This window comes from Nicotiana tabacum, chromosome 17 (assembly GCF_000715075.1).
Source record: "Nicotiana tabacum cultivar K326 chromosome 17, ASM71507v2, whole genome shotgun sequence".
NCBI lineage: Eukaryota > Viridiplantae > Streptophyta > Magnoliopsida > Solanales > Solanaceae > Nicotiana > Nicotiana tabacum.
The window spans coordinates 124,904,480-124,920,341 of record NC_134096.1 but is presented as its reverse complement, the minus strand read 5'-3'; the positions used below and the strand labels follow the sequence as shown (position 1 = coordinate 124,920,341).

General features: G+C 33.2%; 1 protein-coding gene across 1 annotated transcript; it reads left to right on the top strand.

The window, feature by feature from the left end:
* The first annotated feature begins 2,100 nt into the window (after positions 1 to 2,100).
* On the top strand, positions 2,101 to 5,727 carry LOC107778385 (GDSL esterase/lipase At1g29670-like). The gene is made up of 5 exons (XM_075235016.1): positions 2,101 to 2,423; positions 2,847 to 2,971; positions 3,297 to 3,542; positions 3,989 to 4,217; positions 5,370 to 5,727. The coding sequence occupies exons 1-5, from the start codon at positions 2,174 to 2,176 to the stop codon at positions 5,612 to 5,614; spliced, it is 1,095 nt and encodes a 364-aa protein (XP_075091117.1). The 5' UTR covers positions 2,101 to 2,173; the 3' UTR covers positions 5,615 to 5,727.
* Positions 5,728 to 15,862: the final 10,135 nt, after the last annotated feature.

The following is a 15,862-nucleotide window of genomic DNA, read 5'->3' as shown; positions in this document are numbered from 1 at the left end:
ATATATATATATATATATATATATATATAGGAGAGTAAGGGGTTTGGCTGCGGGAAGGATGACTTTTCATTTTTTTTTAGGCCAAATGCTTGGATAGCCCCTTAAACTTGACACGTTTCGTAAATTAGACACTCTAACATAGCTAGCGACCAGATAGACACTTCTACTTGACAGAAGTGTGTTTTATGAATACCCGTGTTCATAAGACCAAATGCATGAAATACACTTGCTTAAGTAATTCAATTATTGAATGCCACATGTAATTAGTGTAAAAAAAAAATACAATTAGTAAAAGGATTGATTTTTTCCCAAAACCCAGGCCGTCCCCTCCCTTGTCCCCATCGCTTCCTCCCCTATCTTCATTTTTGGTACAATTATTATTCCTTCTCTCAGGTGTTTACTTCCTTTTTTTTTGTATTAGTTTAATTATATAGTATGAAAAAGAGAATACACAATTATACTTATTACACTCGGTGTTTCTCTTATTCTCACAGTGACTCTTTTTTCTTTGTAAATGGAGATTTATGTGAGTGTGTCGTGCACTAATTGTGTGTATCACGAAGAAGATTATTTCTCTATGTGTTGTCTTTGTGAATGAAAAAAAAAATTAGTTGAATTAACACTAGAAAGAATTATATATGTGTATGGTGGAGGTGAGCCTCAACTGTGCAGGGGATATCTTAAATCCTATGGCTTCTTTTTGTCAAAGGGGTAATGTAAAAAAAATGATCAAATGCCGGCGAAGCATCTTCTCCGATGGGATGCATCGCAAAAGTCAAATAGAAATCAGACACCGCCAGAAAGTCTTCGTTTTGGTCTGGGTTTCACATTTAAGTTTGCAATTTTAAATTTTTGAGATATCTATTAAACTGAATGTGAAGTGGTTTTGGATTCTATTTGGATTTTATTAGGGGAGATGAGCTATTTTTTCCGATCAAGTATTCACCGGAGGAGGTGACTGAAATTTTAAGGCTTTTTCATATATAAAATAAAAATAAAAGGTTAACAAAAATATTTTCACGTGCTCAGTATTCACTTTGAGACACGCAATCTGCCACATCAGACACTTGTGTTTGAAAGATACAATGGGAACAAGTTCAAGTGCCTATCTGGTCACTTGATAAGTTTATAAGACTTATTTACAAAATTATCAAGTTTAAGGGGCTATCTAGGTATTTGGCCTTTTTTTTTTTTTTTAATATGGCATGTTCACGATGAAGGTAAAAGTTTATAATAATATATAACTTCATCCAAAAGCAAAAGAAAAAAAGTTATTATAGATCTAGCTGCAATATCAACTTCTTAGAAACGACTTTGCATGTGGAATGGAATAACTTGGTTTTATACTATCTTTTTCCACCATAAAATAGCTAGATTTCAAACAGTATCTGCGCAACGGGAAAATACAAAATGTAAGAACATTTCGAGTTGACTTTCTGGTATAGCCCCGGAATTATTGCCTGAGCTTATTATGGTCATACGTGTCATGAAGTCAAAAAATCTTTAATCATTCATGTGAACTTCATTGAAAGTGGTGCGAAGCACGTACCAGTTGAAACACAAGACATGCAGCGTAACTCGTCATCTTTATTAATTCTCTATTTTCTTATTATATGATGCACGATTGATTTTGCTCAACATAGGCTTGAAAGATATACAATATATATTTTTTGGCAAAAGAGGATATATATTACTACTTCCTATATATATTATTTTGTGGTTAACAACTAGTCCATCCGTTTCACTTTATGTGAACCTATTTCCTTTTTGATCCGTTCTAAAAAGAATGATCCCTTTCTAAATTTGAAAATAATTTTGCTTAAATTTACAATTCTACCCTTAATGAGAAGCTTTTATAACCACACAAATACTCTGAGTCCCTTTTTGACTTGTTTAGGACCACAAATTCCAAAAGTTTTCATTTTTTCTTAAACTCCGTGTCCAATCAAACAGGTTCATATAAATTACAACGGAGGGAGTATTGTTTAAAATGATATGTACATGAAGCATCCCGTATTTACACATGTCTGTCCGGGGAGAATTATATATGTGCAGTACCTTTTATGTGAGTGAATCTTTTTTACACGTCATGCTTGCTTCTACATATCTCTTTCTTCCTTTCCTCTACTTGTAGTCTTGTACTATAACTTCTTCTCCTCCTACTCCTAATTAAATGGCTTCTTGTGTCAAGATATGGTTGATCACAATAGCCATAACATTCTTTGTCTTTAGCTTAAAAATACTTGTTGAAGGTGCACCCCAAGTACCTTGCTACTTCATCTTTGGAGACTCGTTACTTGATAATGGAAATAACAACGACCTTGACACAGCAGCAAAGGCTAATTACGCACCCTATGGGGTTGACTTTCGTGATGGTCCTACCGGCCGATTCACCAATGGCCGTAATACGGCAGACTTCCTAGGTATTCTCTTGCTTGTTTCGTAAACTTCCATTCTATTGTGTTTCTTTACTAGACTTTTTTAGTCTTTGAACCACAAAGTTAATTGTTTCAGCTACACTATCGTTTAAGGAACTTGCTAGAGTATTCGGTTGTTAAGTGTTTCACATTGGTCGAGGGAATTGATAGTGGTCTCATAATATATATGGTCTTGCGCGCATGTTATATAATCATCATTGTCCAATCCTGAGTGTGTATGGGTGTTAGAGGTCCCACAATGTTGAATGAATGAACTATTGTCTACTTATATAGCTAGTCTTTGTAATCCTCATATCGATCCTGAGCTAGTTTTTCGAATTTAGTTAGATCAAACGTCCATTTTATTAACATCAATTTCTTCTTTAGCGCATACACCCATTTGACTTGATTTTATCTCCATATTTGCAGCGGAACTCCTAGATTTTGATCACTACATTCCACCTTTTGCAAGTGCAGAAGGTAGTGAAATCTTGGAAGGTGTAAATTATGCATCTGGTTCAGCTGGAATTCGCAATGACAGCGGAAGCCATCTTGTAAGTGTATATATGTGCTGTATTCATTGCGTCCAAAGCAAACATAAGTAACAGTTGAACAAACTCCTACATGAAAAGTAAAAAATAAAAATAAACTTCAGCACCGTGTGGTCTTTTGGAAAAAACCGTGCGGGCTTGACCTAAATCGGATAATATCACACCATGTTAAGAGTATCGTTGGACGGTTTTAACACAACACCTTTATTACGCATTTTATCTTCCTCTTTGGACGTGAATGACTAATAGTAAATGAAAAAATATATAAGGAATTTACTTAAAAGTTTGTTTTCTTGATCTTTTATTCTCTTCCTATTTTTGTTTTTAGGGTGATCGGATTTACTTGGGCAGGCAATTGGAGAATCATCAAGTCACAATTTCCCGTCTTGCTGATTTACTTGGGAATACAACCTCAGCAAAAAAGCACTTGAATAAGTGTCTCTTTATTGTGGGAATAGGGAGCAATGACTACATCAACAACTACTTGATGCCCGAAACCTATCCCTCAAGTCATTTGTACACACCAAGCGAATATGCAACTGCCTTGATAGAACAATATTCACAACATCTTAGGGTTAGAGTTTTACTTTAATTTATACTCATATCTTATTCATATATTTAAGTTCAAATAAGTAAGAAAGATAAATAAAAAAGGGATAAGTTCAGAGAATTTGGTTTCGCAATACTACCCTTCTTTATGGTTTGTAATATTATGCTTACCTCATCTTTTTTTTTTTTCTTTTTTTTTTTTTGTAAAAATTCTTTTAACATATTCGTATATTCCTTCCAAAAAAATATACGTCATTAAGAAAAATATATTCTAACTAATTTTTCCTTTTAATATAGTTTTTTATTTAATTTATTTTTGTAAACATATTTTATGACAGTAATCTGAAAGTCAAACTGTAGAACATTGTATTAAATGGGACTAAAATTGGGGAGTTTCTTTTTCTTTTAGCGTTTCATATAAAAATCGGATTTCTACTTTTTCTAATGCTACTCTTTGGTTGATGTGATTAGACTTTATATGAAGATGGTGTAAGGAAAGTTGCCCTATTTGGACTAGGCCGGATTGGTTGCATTCCAGACGAGTTGCAAAAACACAATACACGTAGATGTGTGGGTTCAACAAATGATGCAATTCAACTATTCAACAGCAACCTAAAGTCTCTCGTAGATAATCTTAACACCAATTTTCCGGACGCAAAATTCACTTATATAAACATGTACAGCATTTCATCACTCATTGGTAATTCTCCCCCCTTTACTTTTCCTTTCAATCTATTTAGCGGTGGCAAAATAAATAAAAAAATAGTTATTCATTCATATTATTTAATAAAAAATAGGTTATATAATGAACTTTTTAAAAGTGGGTTAAATATGGATAAGATCAATATTATTCACTTAAAAAATGAATAACCAACGAGTTTAACTTTTACGTTTATAAATGATCATATTCAAGAAGTCATGGATAATATGGATCAGGGGCGGATGCACCTTAGTGAAAGCGATATCATCCGACACCGCTTCATCAGAAAATTTTATTTAATATATATTTTATTAAATATACAATATTTTAAATTAGCTCTATATATGTTGAAATGATAATGCTTGCCAAGAAGCGCGTCTTGATCCAGTGGTTAAGCGGCAAATCTTGAGTGGAAGGTAAGCGGTTCGTAACTTACCCCCAAAATGGATGTTTTTAAAAAAAGCTAACTTTCATTTATTAACTGTGCGATGAGCATTTTAAAGCCTTCTAATTCAATTCAAGTATAGTGTATACTCTTTTCGTTATAAGGTGTTTGCTACTACTTTTTGTCCTTTTCTTTTTCTTGAAGACAACACCTTATAAGATTTCAAAATCAAGTTTAACATCTGAAAATTCATTTAACTTGGAAAAAAGAATCGGCGTCTACACAGTAAAAAAAAATTATTTTAAGTTCCTTGAAATTTATTTAAATTTGAATGGTTGTGTGATGCCTTATATAAAAAATTATATACTACTATATGAGGCTTTATGAATATATTTCAAAAAGTAAAAACTCGTCGAGGAAAGTTATAGTATTGTAGTTGTATTGCATTTTATTGATATAATTGAATTTAATGTAGCATCACTGTTATATTTGTTCATTTATTACTTTATTAAATATCGACACCGCTTGCGAAAAACTCTATGTACGCCCCTCATATGGATATCCATATTATCTGCCGGTTAACCCATTTTCTATTCGCATTAAATATGGGTCGGGTCAGATAATTTATCCGTTTTTGCATTACCCATTTTCAACTCGCCCATATCCGACACGACCCGCCCCGTTTGCCACCCCTGCTAATGAATCTTTATGAGATATTTTGTACTTTTAACTCCATGGATTGGATATTGCGAACTGTCTTTTTTCAGATATCTTTAGTGTGTTGAATCGTCCATGCTGTGAAGTTTCGGAAAGCATGCCTGAAGGGCAATGCGTAGCTGGAGAAACTCCATGTTTGCTTAGGGGAATATATTTTTTCTATGATAATTTTCATCCCACAGAGATTGCCAATATGATCGCGACCAACAGAGCTTATAATTCCGTCCTACCGTCAGATGCTTATCCTATGGATATCCGTCACTTGGTCAGGAACAATAAAGTGTATGATGAGTAACGGTCATGTGCTTCATCATTTGGTTACGTACGTGTAATAAGTTTTACTTGTAATAAATGTTTAAATTAATTATGTTATTATATGGAGTACGCACCTAATACTTGTTTTCAAGATGTGCTTGGGGTTTTCATACAAGTGGAGTAGTTGCCAAATTCAGATTTAATACTTAATTCTTTTCACTTTTACCCTTATCTATAAGTAATCATTCCCAAACTATATCACATATAGTAGTCAAATTTAGATTTTCAAAGTATTTTAAATAAGGATAATTTAATAAAATAAGCATTTTATTATACTTTATGAAAGAAAGTGCAAAATGCAAACTGAACAATCTATAGCTATCTATATCTATCTATATCTATATTATTATAAAAGTACAAATATTTCACGCTAAATATTAAACGACAAAAATATCCTTAATATATTAATCGACTTTTATATCCTTAAATATTTTGTCAAAAAGATAGTTCCATGTTGGATTAAACAGTACTATCTAATTAATTTGCCTAATATTTAGGAATATGATACCAACTAAAGATAGAATTTTTTAAAAATTTAATAATTGAATGTAAAGATCTATTTTCATACTAATTCTACTTGGACAATTACATGGAACAATACTACAATAGTAGAATCCCATGTGCTCTCAGAGTTCCAAACCCATATCAATCCCACATATGAAACATATATTGCCTCTATATAAACAATTTTATTGTATTCATGCTTGCAGCACAAAACATGTATACAAGGATCTTTTTAGAGGTAATTTTTATCTCTTTTATTATCATATTTTATAGATTAGATTTGGCTCTCTAACATAGCCAAAAAATATTACTAATAATTAAGAAGTTGAATATTTAATTTTACGAATGTTGGCTGATAATTCGTCCATATCTTTATGGGTTAAGTAAGATTTTTGTTTGTTTGTTGGAAGGGATGTTGATGTAAAGTTTGAATTAAACGACACTCGGAATAGTGGGAATACGGTCTCCACAATTCCCATCAAAAGGAACTATTTTATAATATTTTGCTCAGCATGGCTATAACTAACGTTCAAGGACGTGGCCGAATTATAAGTAAGTGGGACTATAATATTCGTTTTCTTATCTTTTAACTTGATAGTATGTTCATGAGTTTTTTCGTCTTCCTTATATGCGATGTAGTTCATAAACTAATTTCTTTTATTTTTGTAACAGGAGGAGACTTAAAGAGGAAGATGTAAATATATTAATTAATGGAGAAGATTTAATTTGTGGCATCATCTGAAGAGAATAGCTGAGGAATTAGAAGGAATAATTATAACGACCCGACTTGTCGTTTTAAGAATTAACTCCCCGTTCAGTGACTTAAGGTCTCGAGCAGATTCGTAATATATATTATGACCCGCGAGTGTGGTCGAGTTTGATTTTCGAAAGATACGGAATTCAATTAAAAGAACAATTCTCATTTTTGAAGCTTAAATGAAAAAAAAGTTGACCGGAGATTTGACTTATGTGTAAACGACATCGGATTCAAATTCTGATGATTTCAATAGCTCCGTATGGTAATTTTGAACTTAGGAGCGTGTCCGGAAAATTATTTGGAGGTCCATAGTGGAATTAGGCTTGAAATGCCGAAAGTTGAATTTTTAAAAAGTTTGACCGGGGGGTTGACTTTTTGATATCGAGGTCAGAATTCGATTCTGAAAATTGGAATAGCTTCGTTATGTTATTTATGACTTGTGTGCAAAATTTGAAGTCATTCCGGATTGATTTGATGTATTTCGGCACAAGATATAGAATTTGAAAGTTCAAAGTTCATTAGGCTTGAATTGAGGTGTGATTCGTAGTTTTAGCGTTGTTTGATGTGATTTGAGGCTTTGACTAAGTTCGTATGATGTTTTAGGACTTTTTGGTATATTTGGTTGATGTCCGGAGGGGCTCGGGTGAGTTTCGGGGTGATTTCGGACTATTTTTAGGCCATTTTTAATTGCTTGTTTGTGCCTACAGAGGTGTGCATCGCGATCACAAGCTTTTGGTCGCATTCGCGAAGAGCAAACAGCAGTTTGGGGCCTAGTGAATCGCGATCGCGGAAGCTCTTTCGCGATCGCGTAGAACAAATCTCTGTTGCACTGACCCGACTTTAGAAGCTTATACCTCGCAATCTATAATGAATTTGACGATGATCCAAAAATAAAAGTTGTCGTCCTTAATGTCTAATTTTCAGAAAAGGAAACCATTTATAATTTGGAGTTATGTACAAAAAGTTATGGTGGATACACTATAAACTGTCTGGGAAGAGTTTGGAAATCTCTGTTGCACATGAGTGAATTTTGAAGCTTATATCTAGAAATCTATAAGGAATTGGGAGATGAGCAACAAATGAAAGTTATATCCCTAGATGTCTAATTTTCATAAAGTTAAACCATTTGCAATTTGGAGTTTTGCACAAAAAGTTATGACCATTATACTAGAGGCTGTTTGGATGAGTTGGGGGAGTTTGTTCTTCGCGATCGCGATTGGTTTTCGGCGATCACGAAGAGCAATTTTGGGGCTGAAAATTTTTGTGCTTCGTGATCACGAAGCATTTTCCATGATCGCGAAGAGTAAATACCTGGGTAGTAGCTATATTTTGAGGTTTCAGCCATTTTTGACATATTTGGAGTTATGAAACTCGGATTGAAGCGATATTTGAGGCGATTTTCACCATATGGATTAGGGTAAATGTTCTATATCCTAAAGTGTTTATATTTCATGAATATATGATTATATTCATCGTTTAATTTGGATTTTAATGGAAGAAATCAAGATTTTTGTAAAAAAAATAAAAATTTAAGATTTGGAGGTCGAGTTATTATTGAAATTCAATAAAATTGGTATGGTTGAACTCGTATCGGAATGGGTGTTCGGATTTCATGAAAATTATGTCGGGTTCGGAGGGGCGAGTCCCACGTTGACATTTTTTGACTTTTTGGAATAATTTTTTAAGTCGACATATTATTATCCGAAATTATTTCCGACGAATTTTAATGGAGTTATACAATTAATTTGGATAGATTTGAGCTGTCCGGAGGTCAATTCAAGCAAGAAGGCTATTTTGGAATATCGGCCTAACTTCAAAAAGGTAAGTGTCTTGCTTAACCTTGAGTGGGGGAATTACCCCTTAGGCATTGAGTTTTATGTGCCATTTATGAAATGTGAAAATCCGTGTACGTGAGGTGACGAGTACGCACTCGGGCTTATACGTGCAAAATTTATTGAATTAAAGTCTTAGGCATTATTGTGTAGTAAATTGAAAAATTGTGAAAAATTATTAAATCATCTGTTTGCCATGCCTAAATCCTTATTGTTGAATTTATTTTTATATGATAATTTGATGTGATTGTTACTTGAAATATTTATGAAATTTCGTGAGTATTGTTGGCTTAATATTTCTTGGAAATTAATTCCAATATGAATTTTCTTATGCAAATAATTAATTTAAGCGAGCTTAAGAATAAGTGTTAATATAATTATCTAAATTTGCATTAATGAAGGTTTTGCTTTATGCTAAGTAATTTCTATCTCTATTGATTGTTTTTGGGTGTTATATACATTGTGTGGAGACTTGGGCTATTTGTAGTGAATTTAATTGATTTTTGTTATATCTTTGGAATTTGGTTGTGGCCATTGGGCAAATTGTGATATGAATTGATTTTATTATATTGCCGTGTTAATTTCCCATGAAAATTGTTGTGTTGTGTGAGTTATTATTTTGGGGAGATAAGGGTGGTATTTCACCGTCGATACTATGTGGGTATAAGGGTGGCATTTCACCGTCGATATTATGTGGGTATAAGGGTGGCATTTCACTGTTGTTGTGTTTGCTGGAATATTGTCTGGGCGGAGCGATAAGGGTGGTAATATGAGCGATAAGGGTGGCTATTGTATTGTCTGGGCGAAGCGATAAGGGTGGCTATAGGAGTGATAAGGGTGGCAATAGGAGCGATAAGGGCCACTATTGTCAGGGACGATATGTGATGATGTGGGGTTGTGATGTTGATAATTTTCATGTGATGTTGTGATTTTCTTGTGTTTACTTTTATACCTTGTACAATTTGTCTTGTTGTTGGTAAATTGATAACAATCTGATTTATGTTGAAATTGAGAGCCTGTGGCTATTGGCAAGCGGATTATAAATTGAAATATGGGCACAAGGTGCCGTGAGTAAATAATGAGGATATTTGGCACGTGAATTGTCCGTGTAGTTGTGATATGAAATGTGGGCACGAGGTGCTGTGATGAAATGATGATGATAATTGGCACGTGAATTGTCCGTGCAGCTGTGATATGATTTAATTATGGGCACGAGGTGCCGTAGAAATATGAAATTGGGCTGAGACCCGTGTTTACGAAAAATATGAAAATGGGCTGAGACCCGTAATTTTTTTATGATTATGAAATGAGGTGTCACATGGTGACTTTTTAATTGAAAGAATTATATTCAAAATATTTATTTGGAGGGATTTTTATTAAAAAAGAATTATATGAAAGAATTGTATCTGAAAGATATTTATTTGAGAAAACTACATTTAGAAGAGAGTTATTTAGAAGAATTATATGTGAAGGATATTTATTTGAAAAGCTTGAATTAATTGGGCGTACATGTATTTATTAATTGTTGAGTGATATTTATGGTATTCTTGTTGTCTTTCTGCGCATACCACTAGTTGTTTTATCCTGCCCTTATTGTTATTTGTTTTCTATTATTTTTGTATGCTATATTGCACAGATTATTTGACTAGTGAGTGTCTTGACTGTACCTCGTCTCTACTCCATTGAGGTTAGTCTTGATACTTACTGGGTACCGACCGTGGTGTACTCATACTACACTTCTGCATATTTTTGTGCAGAGCCAGGTATTGGAGATATCGGACTTGAGCAGAGTTAAAGCGGGATCGTAAGGATTCAAGGTAGAGCTGCTTGGCCGTCGCAGTCCCTTGGAGTCTTTTCATTTCATTGTACTGTTAATTTGTAATCAAACAGTATTGTATATTGGGTCTTCGTGATCATTCCATGTATTCAGTTGGAGTTCGTGACTCAGTACTACCAGTCTTGGGAGGTTGTATATTGTAATTATTTCCGTTGTTAGTTTCAAAAATAAAATTGGCTTCAAAAGGTAATTGAAGTCGGCTTACCTAGTCTTAGACACTATGTGCCATCACGACGCATGTGGTGGGATTTTGGGTCGTGACAAATTTGAATCAACTAACGGTGTGTTTTTAAACAACAAAGTAATGCACTTTTATTGTACTTTAAAGAATTTTGAGTTATGTTGTCCTAGATAACAACCATATAATTTAAATTTCTTCTTTACTTAAAGATTCAAACTTACGCTTACCTCCGGCCTTCACTACATCTCCTACACAAAAAATAGTTAAAATAATTACACCAACAATCTACTCTATTGTTCTTTTATTAAATGACTAAATATTAAAATTTGGATTTAGACAATATCAATCAAACCACATGCTCATTGATTTTCGGAACGTGCTCAATAGACGACGAAGCACAGACATATCTATACAAAGAATTGACACAGTTTTATGTTTGAAATCCTTAACCGTCACTATGAAATAGAAAAAAGATCCATAATTGATCGAATTGCTACATATCACATTTTTTTCCAAACCATTTGCTTGAAAAATGATTTTTTTTTTTTGTATATAAGACGATAGGTCCCCCACTAGTACTTGCCTTAGATCCTACACAGAAAGTGCAGCACGTGTAGTATGAGTACGTAAACAACGTGTACCCAGTAAGTATCAAGCCTAATCTCGAAGTGGTAGAGACGAGATGGCCGACTTTGACACTCACTAAGGGTCAGCAATAATAAATAGAATAAATTATAATTATTCAAATCAGCATGATTCACAGAGTTAAAAATATTTTTTTTTCAATTAGCAGAAATAATAAGAATCCTTCAAATGCAACAATTTCCAATCTATTAATCAAATCCTTCAATTTCAATAAAAATTTCAATTTATCAAATAGCTTTACAAGCTGCAATTCAATTTCAATAAATTTCCAATTTATCAATTAGCTTTACAAGCTACAATAAATTCTCCAAGTATCGTGTAATTATTATTATTATTATTATTATTAAGCACGATTTCTGCCGAGGACGTACGGCCCGATCCAGAGTGTCGTATATATTGCCGAGGGACGTGCGACACGATCCATAGATGCATCTATCCTGCCGAGGCGTTCGGCCCGCTCCACAAGAAAGGAGGACATTTTATTAGTATCTCCGGAAGGAGAGTATATTTATTATAAGATAAATTCGGGAGGAAGAACGATTTATTTTAACAATTAATTAATTTAAACAGAAAATCAAGCATATGAGATTTCCATCCTTTAATATCTTTATCTAACAATTCACAATATATTCATATAAATTAATTAATATTAATTAAACAAAGAATACAATTTACACAAGTAATTCATGCTTTGAGTCCTAAACTACCTGAACTTTAGCATTAATAGTAGCTACGCACGAGCTCTCGTCACCTCGTGCGTACGTAGCCCCCACAACTAGCAATAATTATTTAATTTAATCACCTATGAGGTAATTTTTCCCTCACAAGATTAGACAAGAGACTTACCTTGTCTCAAAGTCTACTTTCCGATTACCGCATCGCGTAAAATTCTCGATTCGGTGACAAAAATCCGAAGCTATCCAAATATCATTCAAAATAATTAATATATGTTCAATAATTCGAAATGCATCTATTAAATAAATTACCCTATTCAAAATGGTAAAATTCCTAAAATTTACCCAGGGCCCACGTGATCGGATTCTGGAAATTTTCAGATGAAAATGTTACCCATAATCTCAAGAACTCAAATATATAATTTCTATCCAATTCCATAACCATTTTCATGGTTAAAATCTCATTTTTATAAAAATCTAGGTTTTTCATCTAAACCTTTGATTTCTAAGATTTACTAGTTATAATCTACCCATAATCTATGTATTTAACTCAAGGGGTGGAGAATTAACTTACCTTCCAATTGCTAGTTGAAATCCCCCTCTCAAAAGCTCTGAAATTGCTCGAAAATGGAGGAAAAATGGGCTCAAAATGTCTGAGCCCCGACTTTTTAACCATTCTGCCCAACAGGCATTTCCGCACCTGCGGCTTTCGCACCTGCGGAAAAATACTTGCAGGGGCGAGTTTCACTCGCCTGGGCCAAGGTCGCTTCTGCGCACCCTTCTTCGCACCTGCGCGTTCACAAGTGCGTAAATTCTCCGCATCTGCAGTCTACTGCCCCTCCCCCTTTTTCGCTTCTGTGCACAAAGACTCACATATGCGAGGTTCGCTCCTGTGAGCTACTGCCGCACCTGCGAATGTCACACCTACGACTAGCCAAGCGCAAGTGCGATTCTGACAGTAGCTGGGAGCTTTAGTTTTGGCTCCCAACTTCCAACTTGGTCCGAGCCTCGTCCGATTGACACTCGGGGCCCCCGAGACCCCGTCCGTACATACCAACAAGTTTGAAATCATAAAATGGACTCGCTCGAACTCTCGAAACGTGTTAAACAACATTAAATCTAAGAATCATACCTCAAACCAAATCGATTCAAACTTAAAAAATTTCAAGTTCTTCAATTTACTTCTAATGTGCCGAAATATACTTAATCTACTTGGAATGACACAAAATTTTGTGTGCAAGTCTTAAATCACTTTACGGAACTATTCCCAAACCCGGAATTCCAAATGGACCTCAATTACTCAAAAACCTACTCCAAACCAAATTTAAAGAACTTTAAACCTTAAAATAGTAAATTTTCACTATTAAGCGTCAAAACGCTCCCGGGTTATCCAAAACTCGATTCGGACATACGCCCAAATCGAAAATCATCATACAAACCTATTGGAACTGTCAAATCCCGATTCTGGGGTCGTTTTCTCAAAATGTTGACCGAAGTCAAACTTGACCTTTTAAGGCTAACTTAAGGAACCAAATGTTCCGATTTCAACCCAAACGCTTCCAAATCCTGAACCAACCATTCCAGCAAATCAATAATCATTAAAAACACATACGAGAAATTTTATTTTAGGAAACGAGGTTCTAAAAGTTAAAATGACCGGTTGGGTCTTTACGACAATACCTTCTATGCTAATTTTTAATATTTAAGATTTTAAAATTAATAAAATCGTGTCTGTTAAATTCTTATTAAAAATATGTATGAAGGTTTAATAAAATTATTTTCATAATAATCCTCTGTATTGGCATTACATTACCACTCCATAATGTCCAATACGAAGAAAAAATACAAGTAATGTTAAATGGGATGCATAAAAAGTTGAATTGAGAAAAAAAAATACCCCTACGATAATATATTTTTATATTATATTTGAACTATTTTCCTACTCAAATAATTTTTTTAATCAATTTTTCATGTAATATTGAAAAATACTCAATTATTAAACAACAATTAAGAAAATATTCAAGAATATAAATATGTGAGAAAGAGAAAAAAAAGTAGTTGGTAAGAGTCTATACCAATAATGATTCTGCAAACATAAAGATCTAAAAGTGAAATGTCATATCAATATAATTATAATTAAGATTAAATATTCGAAACAAGAGATGAACTAATATTAAGAGCTGAATCAACATAGAATAAATTATTTTTTATGTTACAACGAAATAATTAATTCTTTTAATTAATTATTTAGCAAGAGAATCCAATTCAATTATATTTTAAATTTATCATATGAGTAAAATTCTTAGTCAAGTTAAAAATAATCTTAGGGTACATAAATTTATTCCATAAAAAGAGCGTTAGAACACAAAGTAAAAATGTTAATATATTGTTAAGAATCAAAATGCTATACAAGTGTCTGAATAAGCACAATCAAAGCTAAATCATAAACAAGAACAAACATTCAAGACTATATTATAAAGAGTCGACTCTGATATAACGGGATTATTCTTTGTAGATGCCTCCGGCGGAATCGAAATAATATTTCTATGTCTTGCATTACTTGCAAATATTATATCAAGAGGCATGACACTGTTAGCAATAATAGCAAGTGGTGTACCAACAACGATTTTATTGTGAGATCACCCACTTTAGATTTGATATACTTTTTCAAACAACTTAAATAACCATCACAAATATATCAAAGCAGATCAATGGTGCTAAATTTATAAGGAAAACAAAATTGATAATATGGGATGAAGCACTTATGGCTAAGTGTCAAACGATCGAAATAATTGTCCGAAGTTTTAGAGATATATTGGTATTAATGAACATGGCCGCCTCTAACATTGTATGGGGTAAGTCAAGTGCCTTAGGCTCCCAATTTTGGGGTACCCCATTTTCTAGGAATAATATATATATATATATATATATATATATATAGTACTTTTGTACTTTTCATAGTAGAAAAATAGTTTTCAATTTAATTTGATTTGACAATTCTATTTTTTACTCTTCTCTAGTAAATCCCAACGTTACAATTTTATTTCACTCCTCATATATGATATTCCATATATGAGACATACCTTCTTGCTTCCTCTTTATTCATGTTCACACTACTAGAAATTAGGCTTATGGCGACGGTTCCAAAACCGTTACGGCAGGTAGGAAAAAGAATAGCATTTTCATACACAAAATTGCAGCCAGGGATTTAAAATTAACACTAATAAGATTAACATTAACATACTTTTCTCTTCTCCAGTCACACCAATCATTAAGATAAGAAAATATAATATTTTCTTCCACATAGAACAGTTCTACGAGAAAACACACATACAGTACATTTCTAAAACTTACCCCTCAACACCCATTTTAGAACACAAGAGCCAAACAACCATAAAACCAACAAAAAAGTAAAATTCCCATATATATACAGCAGTTTTCTCCAACTCTCCCAACTTTGAATTTCTCTATTTAAGTTTTAGAACTTTGTCGACCTCAACAATGGAGTTTTGAAGGCTATTTGTCACTTTAATTCCTCCCAAACAACAGTAAACTCAATATTTAGTACAAAATCAACTTCAAATAAAAGTTTTGTTTAAAGAATTGAAACCCAGTTTCTCAAACGCCAATTTTACTAAAACCCAATATTTAAGCAATCTTCTTTAATTTTGTATCATAGATTTTTTCACGGAAAACTCAATTCTTCACCAAATTTGAGATACAAACTTTAAACCACACTAAAATTAAAAACCAAACATATATTAGAACAAAAGACAGTAACTTCATAGAAACCCATTT